This window comes from Heterodontus francisci, chromosome 13 (genome assembly GCF_036365525.1).
Source record: "Heterodontus francisci isolate sHetFra1 chromosome 13, sHetFra1.hap1, whole genome shotgun sequence".
NCBI lineage: Eukaryota > Metazoa > Chordata > Chondrichthyes > Heterodontiformes > Heterodontidae > Heterodontus > Heterodontus francisci.
In genome coordinates this window covers 118,451,878-118,470,564 of record NC_090383.1, presented here as the reverse complement: position 1 = coordinate 118,470,564, position 18,687 = coordinate 118,451,878, and the positions used below count along the sequence as shown (strand labels likewise).

At 42.8% G+C, this 18,687-nt stretch overlaps 1 protein-coding gene across 3 annotated transcripts in view; it reads left to right on the top strand.

Moving 5' to 3' along the window:
• The window catches only part of LOC137376636 (collagen alpha-1(XII) chain-like), a 268,726-nt gene that overhangs the window by 114,337 nt on the left and 135,702 nt on the right, over positions 1–18,687 (top strand). For all 3 annotated transcript variants that reach the window (XM_068045570.1, XM_068045573.1, XM_068045571.1), the window contains 7 exons: positions 1,317–1,446; positions 3,696–3,835; positions 6,573–6,702; positions 9,096–9,235; positions 10,904–11,036; positions 13,467–13,493; positions 15,336–15,478. In XM_068045570.1, coding sequence (XP_067901671.1) covers positions 1,317–1,446; positions 3,696–3,835; positions 6,573–6,702; positions 9,096–9,235; positions 10,904–11,036; positions 13,467–13,493; positions 15,336–15,478 — 843 coding nt within the window. The remainder of the gene's footprint in view (positions 1–1,316; positions 1,447–3,695; positions 3,836–6,572; positions 6,703–9,095; positions 9,236–10,903; positions 11,037–13,466; positions 13,494–15,335; positions 15,479–18,687) is intronic.

The following is an 18,687-nucleotide window of genomic DNA, read 5'->3' as shown; positions in this document are numbered from 1 at the left end:
ATAAGTTCTGCACATAAAAGTCATTGTAGAGGTTGCCAAAAATAAGACTATTGCATCAATCAATCGTCCCCGTGTGCTATCTAATGATTTTTTTGTAGATGATGAATTAGTGATAGTTTTGTTCATAATAGTGAACTATTGTTGAAAGAGGTTGGATTGTGATTTTAAAAATGTTCAACAGCTGCTTAGTTTGTGTAGGAATTTAGTGTTTTTTTTTAGAAAACTATGGGCAACAAGTAATATCACTGGCAATAAAACATGAACTCTAGCTTGAGCCCTGCAAAATTTCATCCTGTGTTATAAAACAGCTGACCAGTTTCATTCGCCACCGCCTGCATTACATCACATCCAGTTTTATTGCTCAAATAGTTACAATCTTAAATAGTAATCTCTCTCTTTAAGAGTTTTATGTCTCTAAATATTTTTCAGTTTAAATCATCTTTTTAAAGCTCGGATCTCTTGTGAAAATTATATATACATATACCAAGTGGGCCCATTAAACTTCAGCCAAACTCCAATAAAACATTTACTGAGTACCCAAGGTGTCATAGACTGAACTTCATAGTGGTACTTCTGATGCACATTTGCTTTGGCATGTATTTCACAAGGGAAAGGCAATGTTGTCAAAGGATTATAGAGGGCAGCCACAAAGTTAATATTGATCAACGTAATTTGGTGTTTTATGTCTTGGACTGGAAGGACTGTTGAGTAACAATTTATGGAAGGACTCCATCAGTTCTGAACTGTCAGCCTTGGCTCTTACCTCTGAGTCAGAAGGGTTGCAGTTCAAGAACCTACTCCAGAGGCTTGAATGTGTAATTCAGGCAGACAGTCAGAGGTGCTGCCTCACAAGTGAGGTCTCATCTGCCCTATCAGTTGGATGCAAAAGATCTTATGACACTATTTCAAAGAAGAGCTGGTAAGTTCTCTCCAGTGTCCTGACCAGTATTTCTCCCTCAATAGATGATCTGGTCCCAAAGTGCTTTACAGCCAATGAAGTACTTTTGAAGTGTAGTCACTGTTGTAAAGTAGGGAAAGGAAACGTGGTAGCCAATTTGTGCACAGCAAGATTCCACAAACAGCAATTATGAGCAGATACTTTGTTTTTTAGTAATGTTGGTTGAAGGATAATTATTTCTTACAAGCACATTCAATTTTATGTAGTAATGGTGCACAGCAAGACCAGTATGATAGAAGACTGATCCATTTAATAGTCATACAATCGATTTAACCCTGATTAAAAGTGATTTTTGTAGTAATGTAGTTGTTTTAATCTTAATATATAATTTACAAATGATTTTTCTTTTCTTTTGCAGTTGAGAGTTGGTGCTGATACCACTGATGTAAAGCTGCAGAATTTATTTCCCAGTACTGAGTATACTCTTACAATCCATGCCATGTTTGGTGATGTCCCCAGTGATCCCCTGAGTGTGCAAGAAGTTACCTGTAAGACATTTTTATAATGCAATCTTGGAAGCTTGCAGAACTTATTTCACTTCTACATTTGTCTTTCAGCTTGGTGATTAAAAAAGCCCAAGGGAAGGTGTGAAAATCAAGGGGTTGAGTCCATGATGTGTGATATTAGGAACAAACATGTGAATCTGTTTCAATACTGCGGATACTGGAAATCTGAAATAAAAACTGAAAATGCTGGAAATACTCAGCAGGTCAGGCAGCATCTGTGGAGAGAGAAACAGAGTTAATGTTTCAGGTCGATGACATTTCATCAGAACTGGGAGTTAACACTGCTTCCCTCTCCACAGATGCTGCCTGACCTGCTGAGTATTTCCAGAATTTTATGTTCGTTTGAAATTCCAGCATCTCTTTTTTTAACAGAGAAGTTAATCAACTTCAACTGAACAGCACATCATCTTTGTTAAGACATCAGATAAAGACATTTCACACTGATGGCTAAGCAGATGGGAGTAGGAGGATAAAAAAGGATCAGGCAAAAGTGGGCAGGAAAAACTGTAGCACAAATAGTTCACTGTGAGTAAGTCATCCACGTTGGATCTGAGGAAATTAAATTGGAATAGGAACTGTGGAGGAACAAAGGGGTTTAAGTGTCCTTATCCACAAATCACTAGAAGCCACAGGTTCAATAAAAAGTGAAGGCTTGGCTGGGAATAGGACCATTAAGGGACAGGCAGGAGAATACCACAGGTAACAATAGAGAGATGGTAGAAATATTAAATAATTATTTTGCTTCGGTATTTACCAGGGAGATAGAGATGAGTAATGAACTAATTGCATTTAAGATAAAAAAAAAAGGAGGATGTATTGAATAAACTAATCAAACTCAAAGAGGATAAAGCCCCTGGTCCGGATGGATTGCATCCAGACATTTTAAAAGAATCTCGGGAAGAGATAGTACAGGCATTACTACACATATTTAATAATTTGTTAGAAAAAGGTGTAGTGCCAGAGAGCTGGTGGACAGCTCACATAATTCATGTATTTAAGAAAGGCGATAGAATATTTCCAGGGAATTATAATCCAGGAAGTTTAACGTCGATGGTAGGAAAAATAATGGAATCCCTACTACAGGAGAGAATAGAAGAACATCAAGAAATGAAAAATACAATAAGGAATAGTCAGGTTGGATTTCAAAAAGGAAAATGTTACTTGATCAACCTAATTGAATTTTTTGAGGAACTAACAGAGTAGTCAATGGTAATGCAGTAGACTTAATTTACCTGGATTTTCAAAAGGCCTTCAATCAGGTGCCCTATAATAGTCTAATGAATAAGGTCAGAGAAAGGATTGACAGGGGGCTGGGTCTATTTTCTTTTGATATAAGAAAGCCGAGGGATGACCTAATAAAGGTCTTTAAAATTATGAAAGCTTTTAATAGAGTGGATACAGAGAGAATGTTTCCGCTTGTGGAGAACAGCATAACTAGAGGCTGCTAATATAAGATAGCCACCAAGAAATCTAGTAGAGATTTCAGGAGAAACTTCTGTACACAAAGAGTGGTGAGAATGTGGAACTTGCTACCACAGGGAGTGGTTGAAGCGAATAGTATACATGAACTTAAGGGGAGGCTAGACAAGTATATGAGGGAGTAGGTAATAGAGGGTAATGCTGATAGATTTAGATGAGGAAAGACGGGAGAAGGCTCGAGTGGAGCATAAAACCAAATGGCTTGTTTCTGTACTGTATATCCTATGCAATCCAATGTAATGTAATTGTGATATAATCAAAAGACAAATGTAATGTTCTCCTTTATCACAAGGAGACTCTTAGATCGTTTAATGGTGCACTCTGTTGCGAATCCCTGATTGGTTTGTCAGTCCTAGACAATTTATTTTTTTTGGAATTCTTCAAATGTTTTCAGAATAAAGAAACAATTTTGCTGTGACAAATGGAAAAATCAGAAACAAATTCTTTTAAGAGATATGTTTTGAAAGGAATCTGACTACATAAAAGATTATTGCAAATGAGCTGATACCAACCAGTTGTGTCCATCTTTTCGAACCTACTCTGTTCCTGTATGGAGACAATGTTTAGTTTAATGCCTGTGTGAAAAAGATACGCCTAGAGGAATTTAAACACATGCTGAATAGAGCCAGCCAGATTGTGTAGCCATATGTCACATCAAGTGTCAGTTTTCATTTTCTTTTGGCTTAATTCATGTAATTTTGTCACCTGATTTTCTCCAGTGAGCTCTGTGTTGTTTCATTCTGTCTCCACAGTGCCGCTGGGTGGACCCAGGAACATCCGGTTTTCCGATGTTACTCACAGTAACATGAGGATCCACTGGGATCCTGCACCAGGCAGGGTCCTTAAATATGTGATTAGATACAATGATGTGGGAGATAACAGTATGAAAGAGGTGAGGTGACATATTCCCTTGCAGTAATAATATGAGGTAGTATTTTTTAGTCCTTTCTACATTTGTTTTCCACTAAAGGCCTGTTCAGATCAGGAAAAGAAAACCCGACCCGAACCCGACAGAACCACATCGGATCTGAGCCCAACCCGGCCCGAGGCCCTCCATTGTTTCCTACGCCCGACCTGACCCAACCTGAGCCCGACCCAACCACCGGAATGTTCTCTTTACCTACCTTGTGCTTCCGAATCTGCAGGAAGCTGCAGCATGAGCGTGACGACATCATAGAGATGCTCACTCACTCACTGTGCAGACTCAGAGTTTCCCTCCTTGACGTCCCGGACTCCCAGCTCAGGCAGACTTTTCAACTTTTGACACTTACTAAACTCAACCTCCCAGCAGAGCAAAATGTAATACTGTGTGTGTGTCCGACCCAGACCCGGCCCGACCTGGTCCCGGCCTGACCCGACCCGAGCCCGAAAGCCGGACCCAGAAGAGCGATCCGACCCTACCTGAACCCGACATATGTTGTCGGGTCCCGTCGGGTTCGGCTCGGGTAGCAGGCCTCTATATCCCACCTTTTTTTTACCACCTTCTCGCTTGAAGATCATGTACAATTCAAGTATCTCACCCAAGTGTCCAAGCTTGATATATAAGCTGAGATACATGTGAATTGCAGTGTGATCCTGACCTTGCTCTTCATGCAAACACACCGACGTAATCTCTGCTATGCAGGGTCCCATTGCTCAGATTCAACACCGGCCAGTCTTAACAAGCTACTGGCCGGAACAATTGCTGGATGTTAATGAGGCCTGGCCATTAAATTTGTCCAAATTTCCCATGGAGACTCCAGGGTGGGATGTTCAGTAACTCGCTGCCTGGCATTACCCACCTCCTTCGCTTCACCACTGCGGTTTTGACTTCAGCTGCCTGGGCCCTAAGCTCAGGAATTCCCTTCCAAAACCTCTCTACCTCTCACTCCTCCTTTAAGACCCTCCCTAAAACCTACTACTTTGACCAAGCTTTTGGTCACCTGTTCTAATATCTCCTTCTTTGGCTCAGAGTCAATTTTTGTCTGAATATGCTCCTGCGAAGCGCCTTCGGATGCTTTACTACGTTAAAGGCACTATATAAATGCAAGTTGTTGTTGTTCTTGTTGTTGAACCAGTACCTTCCTGATTTGTGTGCTCCAGTACTCCTACAGTACATGCTACTTGGGGAGTCCTACACTGAATGGATAGAGGGATTCAGGAGGTTTCAGAGAATTGTCAAACCCAGTATTGTGCTGACAAGTCACACACCATCCTGACTTGGAACTATATCGCTGTTCCTTCACTGTCACTGGGTCAAAATCCTGGAACTCCCTTCCAAACAGCACTGTCGGTGTGCCTACCCCAAATGGACTGCAGCGGTTCAAGAAGGCTTGCCCTTCTCAAGGGCAATTAGGGATGGGCAATAAATGCTGGCATAGCCAGTGACGCCCACATCCCATGAACAAATAAAAAAGGGGGCATCCCAGGAAATGGGATCCAAGTGGGCAGTTCACAATAATGTAAGTAATAAAAAGTTTACCTGGACAGTTTACACTACAAGCAAAGCATCATCCATTTATATTTCCAATTCCTTTCAGACAGTAATCATTCCATTTAAAAGAAATATTTTCATTCATTGGGATGTTGACATCACTGGTAAGGTTGGCATTTATTGCCCATTCCCAGTTAGGTGCCTTGAGCAGGTGATGGTAGACCATCTTTTTGAACCACCAGTAGCGGTTTGATACAATTTAGGGGCTTGTTACGCCACTTCAGAGGGCAGTGAAAAGTTAACCATGTTGGTGTGGCACTGGAGTCACATACAGACCTGGTAAGGATGCAGATTTCCTCCCCTAGAGGATATTAGTGAAGTAGTTGGATTTTTATGACCACCCGACAGCTTCATGGTCATTTTTATTTCCAGGTTCTGTAATCTGAATTCAGATTTTCAAACTGTCCATGGTGAGATTTGAACTCACATTCTCTGGACTATTCATCCAGGCTTTGCAATTAAATAACTCAGTGGTATCAAACAGCTACCAAGTGGTTCAAGAAGAAGGCCCACTGCCACCTTCTCAAGGGGCACCTGGGGGTGGGAAATAAATGCCAGTTTTGCCAGTGATGATGCCTAAGAATGAAGAATAATGAAGAAAAGACCAGCATTTATTGCCCATTTCCAGAGAAGGTGATGGTGGTCGCCTTGTTAAACCGCCAGTAGCAGTTTGATACAACTGAGAGACATGCTAGGCTAATTCAGAGCACAGTGAAGAGTCAAAGAGCTGTGAAACAAGACAGAGAATTACATAGAGTTGGTGTCACTAATGACCACTAACTTGGGTGTATTAGGATGGGGGAACAACACTCGACTGGTTTAACATGTAACAATGGCATAGAAAAAGTGAACCTGGAATAATGCGAGTCACAACAGACAGAACAGATCTTCGACACATTTCTTTACAAGATATTTGAAAGATATCACCAAGTAAGGTAATAGAGTCAGACACTACAAGCACACTATTATAGCACAGCAAAATACCGTTCTATTGACCGGGTGAGTTTGGGGACTGCTGGAGAAGGAGGGATAAGCTTCAATAGACTGGATGTCCTTTCTCATCATTGCCTTTTTCTAATGTTCTTATTATATTTTAGTATAAATTTACTTCCTTATTCAAGCAAGTGTAACTAATACTTTTTCTTTAACCTGATAGTTGCAAGTCTCGGGCAGTGATACTTCTGTGCCACTAACAGGCCTTATATCCCAAACGGAGTATGAAGCTTCAGTTACTGCAGTGTACGATGATGGCCCCTCAACTCCAGTGACTGGAAGAGAAAGCACCTGTAAGTAAGATGCCTGGTCAACTGCTGAGGAGTTTCATTTAACCGATAACGCATCTCATAGCATCAGTTACAGGGAGAGACAAGAGAAGCTGGGATTGTTCTCCTTAGAGCAGAGAAGATTAAGGGGAGATTTGAGAGAGGATTTCAAAATTATGAACGGTTTTGATAGAGTAAATAAGGATAAACTGTTCCCATTGGCAGGAGGATCAGTAACCAGAAGACACAGAGTTAAGATAATTGGCAAAAGAGCCAGTGTGGAGGAGAGTTTTTTTTTTACACGGTGAGTTATGTTCTATAATGTGCTGCCTGAAAGAGTGGTGGAAGCAGATTCAATAGTAGCTTTCAAAAGGGATTTAGATAAATACTTAGAATCATCGAATGGTTACAGAACAGAAGGAGGCCATTTGGCCCATCGTGTCCATGCCAGCTCTCTGCAAGAGCAACTCAGCTAGTCCCACACCCCAGCCCTTTCCCTGTAGCCCAGCAATTGTTTTTCTTTCAGATAATTATCCAATTCCCTTTGGAAAGCCACGATTGAATCTGACTCCACCACACTCTCGGGCAGCGCATTCCAGATCCTAACCACTTGCTGCGTAGAAAAGGTTTTCTTCATGTTGCCTTTGGAACAGGAATAATTTTCAAGGCTATGGAGAAAGAGAAGGGGAGGTTAACTAATTGGATATTTCTTGCAAAGAGCCAGCACAGTGTGATTGGGTAAATGTATATGCTATCATGAACTCCCTACTAACAGCCTATGAAAAAGCAATTAGCCAGTGATCCTCAAACCCTCTTTCCAACTGATATTGACCTAATTTCCTTTAGAAGGTTAGTGGCCCTGAAAATGAGTTTGTCTCACTGGTTCAGCAGGTAATGTTCTGCTCAGGTTGGGTGCAGCTGAGGAAGGCCTCATCTGCAACTAGAACTCATTCCATACCTGATCTAGGAATGCTTAATGCTCAATGTAAGTCCCGGCAATTCTAAATGCTCCATTTACCCAGTGCAAACAACCCTTATTTTGAAGTGGGTAAAATTTGGCTGACACAAAATGTTGAAACAAAAATATTTTCATGAAACACAATTTGCTACTTAACCAAACCTCTAAGTTTTCCCAATAGAGAAATTAATTCTTTTTCATTTGTTCATGGGATGTGAGCGTCACTGGCAAGGCCAGCATTTGTTGCCCATCCCTAATTGCCCTTGAGAAGGTGGTGGTGAGCCGCTGCCTTGAACTGCTACAGTCCTTGGGGTGTAGGTACGCCCACAGCACTGTTAGGAAGGCAGTTCCAGGATTTTGACCCTGCGACAGTGAAGGAATAATGATATAGTTCCAAGTTAGGATGGTGTGTGGCTTGGAGGGGAACTTGCGGGTGGTGGTGTTCCCATGCACCTGCTGCCCTTGTCCTTCTAGATGATAGAGGTTGTGGGTTTGGAAAGTGGTGTCAAAGGATCCTTGGTGAATTACTGCAGTGCATCTTGTAGATGGTACACACAGCTGCCAATGTGCGCTGGTGGTAGAGGGAGCAAATATTTATGGTGGCAGATGGAGTGCCAATCAATTGGGCTGCTTTGTGCTGGGTTGTGTCGATCTTCTTGAGTATTGTTGGAACAGCACTCATCCAGGCAGTGGAGAGTGTTCCATCATATTCTGAGCAATGCTTTGCAAAGTAAATGTATGATGTGTGTGACATTGTTTCTATCCCCGTAGGGCACTGAAAGTAATAAAGATGTCGATTTACCATTTTGGCCCTCGTTCAAATGTGTGGTGATATAAATTTCAATACAGCTAGGAATCTTAGCGTATGATGGAAACCAGAACCTGTCCCCAAAAGACTTGCCAGACACTCTGCAAAAATTCAAAGCAAGAGATGAAACACAGCAGTTAATTGGAAATGATATACTGGAATTGTGCAGAGGCAGTGTGGTGTAGCTAAGAGAGTTGCCCCTGATTGTTAAGTACAGTGGAATCCCAAATCGTTGTCTTAAAATGCTCTTACATTTTAGAGATAGTGATCAGAGGAGATCTTCCTGCTGCTTATGATACTATCAGCACATAGCAATGAGGATGTCAACCCTCAGTGTGGTTTTTCGTGGGGCATGTGTTTTGTCCTAAAACTCCCCATCAATTTTCTTTTCCTTTAAGCCGCTTGTTAACATTTACCTCTTTGACCAAACTTTTGGTCACCTGTCCTTTTCTTTCCTTTGGCTTGGTGTCAAAATTTTTTTTTGTTTGATTATGCTCCTGTGAAGCCCCTTGGGGACATTTTACTGCATGAAAGGCAGAATATAAATGCAAGTTGTTGTAGATATTCCATTGGTAACATTGCCAGTATCTTTGTGCTAATTGTGATGCGTTTACACATAAGGTCTCACTGCTTCCGTTTTTCCCACCACAGTGGTTGTCCCAGCACCGGCAAACTTACGCTTCTCGGACATAAGGGAGAACCGTTTCCGCGTCCACTGGGATCATCGAGCGCCAGATGTGGCCCTCTACAGACTGAGCTGGATTCCAGCTGTGGGAGGGGACAGAAAAGAGGTGAAGAAGCCAGTGCTTTCTGCTTCTGTTGTATCTCCAGCAGACATTTTAATTTGCCTTGTGCTGAGCGAACGTGAAGCAAATCGCTGTCGGATAGATCTGTAAATGTATGAAGATGTTCCTCCTTTGCAACATTAATGTTCCACATCTAGTTGTCATCCCTTCTGTCATTTGCTATTGGGTTTCATCCTCTGCTGAAGTAGAGGTCGAGTGGCCATTATTAATGTCTGAACTGTGACTGGGAGTGCCACCAGGCTATTGGATTATGATGGGCCTCACAGCTGTGTACATTCCCGCCTTCAACCCAAATCCCATATGCACGGTGTTTCGGCAAGTTTCTGGACAGGATGAGGGATGGGGAATTGCCCCCCCCCCCACCATCCTGATTGTGTTTAGCTGCACCAGGAAGAGGTCAGGTTTGATCGCTGGTGTTTACTGAGTTAGCAGCTCACTGGGTAAAGTCACTCTGCCATTGGCTTTCACTGTTAAATATTTTTCTAGGTAGTAATGTCAGGGTTTTTGTATGAGCAGTGTACAAATTTCCTCCTGCTTTTCACGGATCTGGATTTTAACCTGTCCTTTTCTGAAGAGGTGGCTTGCTGAGGACAGGTGAGGGCCAGCCTGAGTGCTGAACTATCTGTAGCTTTCCCACTAGGTGCAGCAAGAGGATTGGAATGGGAAGATGTTTCAAAAGGTTTTACCTTCCTTTGTAAGGAACGAGGAAAGTTTAGAGCTCCCTTGCCGCAGACTCCCTCCCCTTCTATTAAAGTCTCCCAAACCAGCTCTCCTCCTCTTCCAACTTTTACTGGTACTCCAGTGAAGAGACAAAAGGCCAGCAGTTATTTCCCATGCAGTCTGGGCAGGAATTGAATTGGCAATGTGGTAACCAGACTCTCTGGCTAAAATGGCCCCAGGTCATGGTGGGAAACGAGCCGACTCCCGCAGTTTCTGCTCGAGAGTTGAAGTGGAAGACCGCGGTTAGCTCCCAGATGGTCTGCCACGGGGAAGGAGCATGGAAGAACGTATGGCATTCCCTCCTGAAGGGGGAGGGAAACCTTGAGGAGGTCCCACCATTTACCCACTGGTGGGTGACTTCAAGCTGGTGTAAGAGCCGCCATGGTAAACTTGCCAACCCAACCCACTCATCCTCAAACACCTTGCATTGCCAGAAAATAAAGGGTGGGAAAAAAATGGTGAGCAGCATCACAATTACAATGGGCAAAAAGAGTCCTTTAAACTGCACATAATGACAACGTAAGCACATTCTTTCTGAGTGCATTCATGGTATTGCTACACACAGTGATCAGAGAAATGCTTTCCACTTGCAATATGAGTACCTAGTAATAAGAAGCAGGGCTCAGTTGACTCAACCAAAGAAGAACATCTATTCAGCAAACAGAGCAGTCCAAATCGATTTGTTTCTTGAGACTAAATTTTCTGCAGAGATGCTCAGCTTGGCCGCCAGAGAATAGCACTGGGGAGGGTGACTGCAGCCAGGAGTTGGTGAATGTAAGTTCGTTATGGAATAGGATATTATTATGTCATGGTTGCTGTGGTCAGCTGAGTGGTATCAAATTCAAACCTGCCAATTTGATTAACAGAATTAGTTTTTAGAAAGCAAATTGGTTTCAGACGCTGACCCCTTATCTTTATGCGTATTCTGCCCAGATGATTATAAATGGTGAGGAAAAAAGCCAGATTTTAGACAACCTGAATCCTGACACCTTATACGATGTCTCCCTTACTGCCATCTACCCAGATGAGATGGAAAGTGAAGATCTCTTCGGTTCCCAGCGCACACGTAAGTCTTTAGCACAGAAACTTCTCCATCAGTCTTTTCCGCTCCGCACCTCACCGATTGCTTTCAGATATTGAAAAGAGGACAAAGTAGAATGGAAAGCACAGTCTGCACCCTGTGATGTGCAGCAGATCTTTTTGTCCTTTGAGGAGGTATGTTGCCCTCGATTCTCCCACTTCCCCTGCATGTGACCGGAGTTGGTAAATAAAGAGTGCAGCAAAGAGTACTTATAGGCTTCAGTGACTATCGTGGTTGAGACTGAATCCTGGGCCACCCCCCTGTCCCCTCCCGGCATTCAGCCGACAAGTTCAGTGACCCAAACCCCCTCCCCCCCATTAATCTATGCCTTTTCCAACTTTACCTCTCCTCTGACTGTAAGCAAGTGACAATTTTCCCCTGCATCCCCACCCTTATTATCTCCTCCTTGTAGAGAAATGATTGGCCTCACCCCACATCCTCCCTATTTTGGCGTGACTGGGTTATACAGCAATAAATAACAATCAATATATATTTATTGAACGCATTGCATCTAAACTGTCCTGACTTTACAGGATGACATCAGCAGATCACTAATCATTAAATAAAAGGCTTGTATGGAACTTTAAAAACTCTGAAATTCCCTCCCGATACCTCTCTGCCTCTCCACCTCATTTTCCTCCTTTAAAACACTCCTCAAAACCTATCTCTTTGACCAAGATTTTGATCATTTGATCTAATATCTCCTTCTGTGACTCTGTGTCAGACTTTGTATAATGTTCATGTGAAGTGCCTTGGGACTTTTATTATGTTAAAGACGCTATATAAATATAAGTTGTTGTCTTTGCCTGTTATAACAATAACAATAACAACAATCAGCCCCAATAAGCTTGCCCCTATTTGATGGAATTCAACCCTGCTGACCCACAATAACCTCAATCTTCATTCTCCAGTGATACACATTACTATCTCTTGGACCTGTTTCTACCATTGAGTTGAATGAACCTTCTTGCTAACTTACCTCACCCGCTTTCCTCCACGGCTACCCATTACCTTACATGTGAAGCAGCTCCACATTATTTCAGCTTCTGAATTTTCAGCTTACCTCTCCTGGTATTACTTTTGCCCTGCACTCACGATGACCTCTCTGTCCTCGACCTACTGCAGTGTAGGAACAGCATTCATCTTTTGATTAGGCACTTTACAGCTTTCCAGACTTAACATTGAGTTCAACAATTTCGGACTGTAATCTCTGCCCCCATTTTGTTTCCTTTTTCTTCGCAGTTTTTGGTTTTACTCTCGTTTTTCCCTTGTTTTTGCTTTCGGACGGCAGCTGTTCATCATTCTGCCATTCCCATCCCCTCTAGACGCATCTTTTGTTTCTTTGCTTGTTCCATTACCACACCCTTTGGCCCTGCACCACCAACTCTTTTGTCATTTAATCTCTCCTGTCTTCCACCCGATCACAGACCTTCCCTTTTGTTCTTTTCCCACCCTCCCCCCTTTCACTTGCTAAAAACTTATTACATTTCCAACTTTTCCCAGTTCTGATGAAAGGTCATCGACCTGAAACATTATCTTTGTTTCTCTCTCCAAAGATGCTGCCCTGACCTGCTGAGTATTTCCAGCATTTTCTGTTTTTATGGATCACTTTTGCCTTGTCTTTCTCGGGGAATAAATTTTCGCCGGATTTTTGTGCTGTCTAACTGCGGGAATTTTACCAGCCCTCTGGAAATGGTTTGGGAGGCAGAAGGCCTTGTAAAATGGCAGGGACCTCATCAGCCTATTCTTGGCCACTTCCCACCCGCATTTTACCAGTGTCAGGAGGGCTCACTGCTGGTAAACCCTGGTGGCCTCCCAGCGGCTTCCCAGAGTAGTGGGGGGGGGGGGGAAGGGCCATCATTTATGGCTGCTCCACGGCCCACAGAGGTGCCCCCTGGCAGCAATGGCCTCCCCTGCAACTAGTGCACCGCTGCTGGAAGGTGCAGCCCTGATCCCCGGGGCCTGCCTGCCTGGTCCTGGCATGGTAAATAAAAAACCTTAGCTTGCCTTTGAGGGTGCCTCAGCATGGAGGTACCCTCCTCCTCCTCCCACTGCCTCAGCAGTGGTCACCTCTGTCGTGGTGCTGCCGAACAGCCGGCAACTCTGGGAGACGGGCTGCCATATTCAATTGGATGGCAGACCTGGCATCGGCTTCTTAATTGGCTGCCACCGGTAAAATGCTGCCCAGGGTCCAGCTGCCCACCCACCCAGGCAACTTGACCTTTGATAAAATTCCAATCCCTGTTTCCACCAAACCTTCCCAAAGTGACACAGTGGAGTGGGAGAGCGCTGGAAGGAATTCACTCCATTTGATTTTAAACCTGAATAATAATCAGGTTGGGATCGACAACCAAATTTCTATTCTAACCTAAACAAAATACCTGATATTAATATATCTTATTTTTAATTTTTCAGTGGCCAAGACGATTCCGACTATCCCAGGTAAGCTTCTGGGTTCTGGTTTCCTTGTGGGAAATCCCTGCTAGCAGGGAACGTTGGTCAGGGAATCAGGGCTCCAGTGTTTATCCTTGTCACTGTAAGGAGCTGCCTCATGGGAGCATTCCTGCTTCTGGGTCAAAAGGTGCAGGGTTCAAACTCCATTCCAGACGTTCCCTGTGGATGGAGACCGGAGTTCCAGCTTGAAATTCTGGTTGGCATCCACCAAAATACCTGTGTCCGGTGGGTGAATGCAACCCCTCCTGCTATAGTTTGTGACAGCCCTTAAAACCCTCCCACTGTAGAGGACTAAACTCCCTAGATAGGAAGAAAGATGATTCTAGCCATGGGAGATGCACTCACATTGCAGCCTTTCAGACCGCTAATCAGCTTGCAAGCCCTTCCAATGCATCACACTGTTCTCCAAGGGAACAGTGTGAAAATACCATAGCAATGACAACTTCTCTCTCTGATCCTCGCCTCCTCTGAGCTGAGATTCCCCTCTGGGGATCAACATTACATTTACAACATGAGCAAAAATGTTGATCAAAAGGTAGTGTGAATCATCTCCCAAATGAAACACTGACTTTGTGCAAAAAATGTCTGCAGTACTTTTTTCTCATTTATAAACATGGTGCATGGTGAACCTGTCATTGGGGTTAAATAAAATCATAAAATCTTACAACACAATATGAGACCATCCATCCCATTGTGCCTGTGCAACTGGTGCAACTGTTATGTAGAGTACTATCTACCGAGATGCATGTTTCCTGCCCCTGCCTCGCCCCCCGCCCCTCCCCTAGCCCTCACTCCTCTTTCCTCATTGGCCTGCAAATTTTCTCCTCTTAAAACTCTTTATCCAGTCTTATCGTGTGTTAAATAGATCAACAAAATGGCCTTCACCCTTTTGCTATTGAGACAAAAGTGTGGCAGAGTTCTTCAGGAAATCAATAGTAAAAATCTGCCTAGCGTTTTTCCTGAATATGTAAATCGCTCATCTACTCTCTTGGTAAAGAATTTTGCTAAAAAAATGTAAATGCAGATGCCTGGAGAGGAGGAAATTCTGCAATGGGCTCAAAACCAGCTTGGAAACTCCATCCATTGACTTAAAAAGTCCGAGGTAAAATGTGTTTTGCCAGCTGGACCCCTGTTGCTAGTGAGCCTGGGTGCAGTGCACAATAAAAACTCCCAGTTTCACACTGATTTTGGTTTTGATCTCTCAGAATGGTGCCACAGAGGCGGCTGGAGTGAGGAGAAGAAATGTCATGGTGGTGCAATAGAGGATGTGCTGAAAAAGCTGTGTCAGAGACACATTATTGTGACAAAGAGGCTGCTTTATTATACAGCTGGCACTGCGTGGCCAAGATTGGAAATTTCCATCCTTAAGTCCATAATCCAGGCTGACATTCCCCATGCCAGTATTAAGGAAGTGCTGCACTGTCGTAAGTGCTGCATTGTTGGAAGTGCCGTCTTGCGGATATGATCTTATATCGAGACCACGTCTATTCCCTCAGTTAGGCGTAAAAATCCCATGGCACTATTTCGAAGGAGAGCAGGGAGTTCTCCCTGCTGTCCTGGCCAATATTTATCCCTCGACCAAAATCATGAAAAAATAGATTATCTGGTCATTATCTCATTGCTGTTTGTGGGAGCTTGCTGTGCATAAATTGGCTGCCATATTTCCTACATTACAACAGTGATTTCATTTCAAGAGTGCTTCATTGGCTGGAAGGTGCTTTGGGATGAACTAAGATTGTGAAAGTTGCTAAATGTAGGTTTTTTTCTATCTTTCCCTGTCTTTGGGGAAGGAAATGGTTTTTATGTTAATGGTGTTTCTTTGCACTTCAGCTACCCTGAGTCCCCCTCGTAACCTCCAAGTGTATAACGCAACATCACACAGCCTCACTGTGAAGTGGGACCCTGCCATTGGTCGAGTCCGGGGTTACAGGATTATCTATGCACCTATGACTGGAGATCCCATTGACGAAACGGTAATCCCAATTGTTTTTATGACACTAGTGCGTCTCGTGTTGTCTTTTGCATGTACTAGGTGTCTGTAAGGGACAGTCCAGCAGGCCTGTAGTGGTATAGTGATTTGTTTCTCTGGATTGGTTCCCGAGAAACTGGGGCTGATTGGAAAAGCTGTCATCGGGATGAAAGAGAGCTTCCATCTCCGGAAAAATGGCGGAGCATGCTCGATGGGTCAAGTGGCCTCCAACACGCATGGATATGCAGCCAAAGTTATTGAGACAAAAGTGCGGTATAGCTTTTGTGACAATCAAAAAAAAATTGCCAAGTTTTTTCTCCTGAATACAATGCATCTTTAAATACATAAATTGACCATAGGCTTCCCTTGGTAATAATTTTTGCAACACTTGCAAATACTGATGCCTGTTAGGGACTGAATGGCGCAATTGGTTCAAATCCAGCTAGACTCCTCCATCTGTTGATGTAAATAGTCTGATGTGAAGAAGATTTTGGCAATCGTTTGCAAAATCTTGGAGTTTGACACCCCCAGATGCAGTTACACACACAGTGATGTGTGATTACAGGTCAGCAAGTTATTTTTGCATATATTGCAGAAATGTTTTTACTTTCAAAACTATTTGCAGCTGCCTTAACTTATGTTTAAAAAATTATTTGCAATTATTAAGAGATCTTAACTGATCCTCAACACAGGTCTCATTGTGAATTGTTGGAGTATTTTTTGACTGTGTGCATCTTTAATGTTTCAGTATAATTCTTTAAAAATTGTCAGGGCAGAAATTATTGTGCAGACACTTACATCTGTATCAAGTTTCTCTATTTTAACAGATGTTACTTGCTCAGTGACAGAAACAGAGAGGGGGTTGTCACACGCATGTTACAGTAACACCACTAATAATAATTACTGTGGGCTATTTTCTTTAAACCACCTGTCTCAATTTAGATAGCTTTAAGGAAAAAGGCGCTGAGATCTGTTAATAGATGTAAAATGGCCACCTCCCAAAAAAGATATCACCGGAGCAAAGCTTCCAACCAGTGCAGATTTTGTCAACAAACACACTCGAATGAAATCCCTGTTTTTTTAAGCAACATAAGAATTGCTAGTTACAAAAAGAGTAAGCTTCATCTAGTTCATCTTCTACCATCCTGGTAGTCACATGATATGATGATAATGGAGTTGTTGGCTAACCATGGATTTAATCTCTCAGTGATTACAACACATCCAGACATGAGGAGGTGAGGAAAACCCCCAGTGATGGAGAGCTTTGGGAACCATGAGCCCAAAGTCACCTGTTCCTCCCAAACCTGCTACACTTACCACCCGTCATGTTTCAAATTACTCGTATCATGTTATTTTCTGAAAGAAATCGAATTTGTATTGGAATTAATCAATGCTATCCACTCTCACTGTCTCCCTGGGGAGGCTGTTCCATAAATTGACTACTCACTCACTGAAATAATGGGGGTAATTTTAACTTAACTCGTTGGGTGGGATATTGACAGGATCGGGTGGAATGCTAATTTTACGCTCCATCTGATAATACTCCAGGAACTTCAATGGAGTGTAAAATCAGGCAGGGTGTAAATTCAGTGTTGCACCCAGTCCTGTCACTTTCACCATGGGTGGATTAAGCTAACATTACCCCAGTGCTTCCACAAATTCGTTTTGAATTTACACCCCGTCAAGCGCAGGTCTCTGGTTCCACTGTTCTGCATAAGGTAATACTACATTATCTAGACCTGAACCATCAACAAGGGCCTCAGCCTGTTTCTGAGTCAATATTGAGTGTGCAGTCAGCAGAGCCAAGCTGACAGTCCCAGATGTCATTGTCTCTTCCACAGCAGGGTGTGATAACTTGACGGAGATTGGAGAAACAATCACACCTCTTGTTATAGGAGGCTCGACTTGCGACTATTCACTAAAGGGTTTTATTGGTGCTTAGCTAGAGTTATAGAGTCAGAGAGTCATTTACAACAGACAAGGAGGCCATTCGGCCTATCAAGTCCATGCCAGCTCTCCATGGAGAAACCCAGTCAGCCCCACTCCTCTGCTCGATCCCCGTAGCCCTGCAGGTTTATTTCCTTCAAGTGCCCATCTAATTTGCTTTTGAAATCTTTGATTGTCTCTGCTTCCACCACTCTTGTGGGCAGCGAGTTCCAGGTCATTCCCACCCACTGCGTAAAAAAGCTCTTCTTCATATTCCCCCTGCATCTCCTGCCCAAAACCTTCAATCTCTGTCCCCTAGTCCTTGTACCATCAGTTAATGAGAAGTTTTTCCTTGACTAACTTATCTAAACCTGTCATGACCTTGTGCACCTCTATCAAATCTCCCCTCAATCTCCTTTGCTCGAGGGAGAACAACCCAGCTACTACTTCAAATAATCATGAAGGTTATCCTTCAGAAACTGCCAATGACCTGCCATAGCATGGAATAAGTCTGGAACAATATACTCTGGGCTGTGGGCTCAGACAGTTTACGATATTAGCAGGATGTCACCTATGACATTCCTTTTGTGTGCTGTGTTAACTGACGCATTTGATAGCTTCAAATATTCATGTGAGTACCTCCATTGAACAATATCATAAAAGTGTTGGGACACTAGCATCTCAAACTGTCATTTCTAGGATACAGTTTGAATAAGGTCACACTGTGAAAATAGAGAATACCAGTTATTGTTTGCTGCATGCCATTAAATTGTTTTCCAGTAAATTAGATTAAGTGTGTTAGTGTGTGGCTAACCTTTTTGATAGGTTACGTTTATCAGCGTCTGCGCTGTTTTAGCTGATTTTCAGTGACCCATTGTCCTGGGTTTTGCTGCATTACATCACCTCTTTTATGTGAAGCAGACTTCTGGTTTATCTAAGACAAAGCCATCCAAGAGCTTTGTTTATAAGACTTTCATAATCGGATCATAAAAATGATTGATGTTTTTCTAGGTGGCTGCCAGAAAGCCTATTATTCCAAAATCACCTGTAACACAATTTCTTAGAAGTTATCTATTATCAGTAGTAATCTCAGTACTTCTCCACATGAACAACGTCCAGAATGGGTATGGCAAAGAAGGAAGCCTTTAATCTGCATTTAAGACCATGCTTTTCCAATTATATTGAGGGAACAGCCGTAATTAAGAACATCTAAGATGTAACATCGGTGTTTAATGTTATGGAATCACACATTTTTTGCATTTAAATTGTAGGTAGCTGCCATTTATC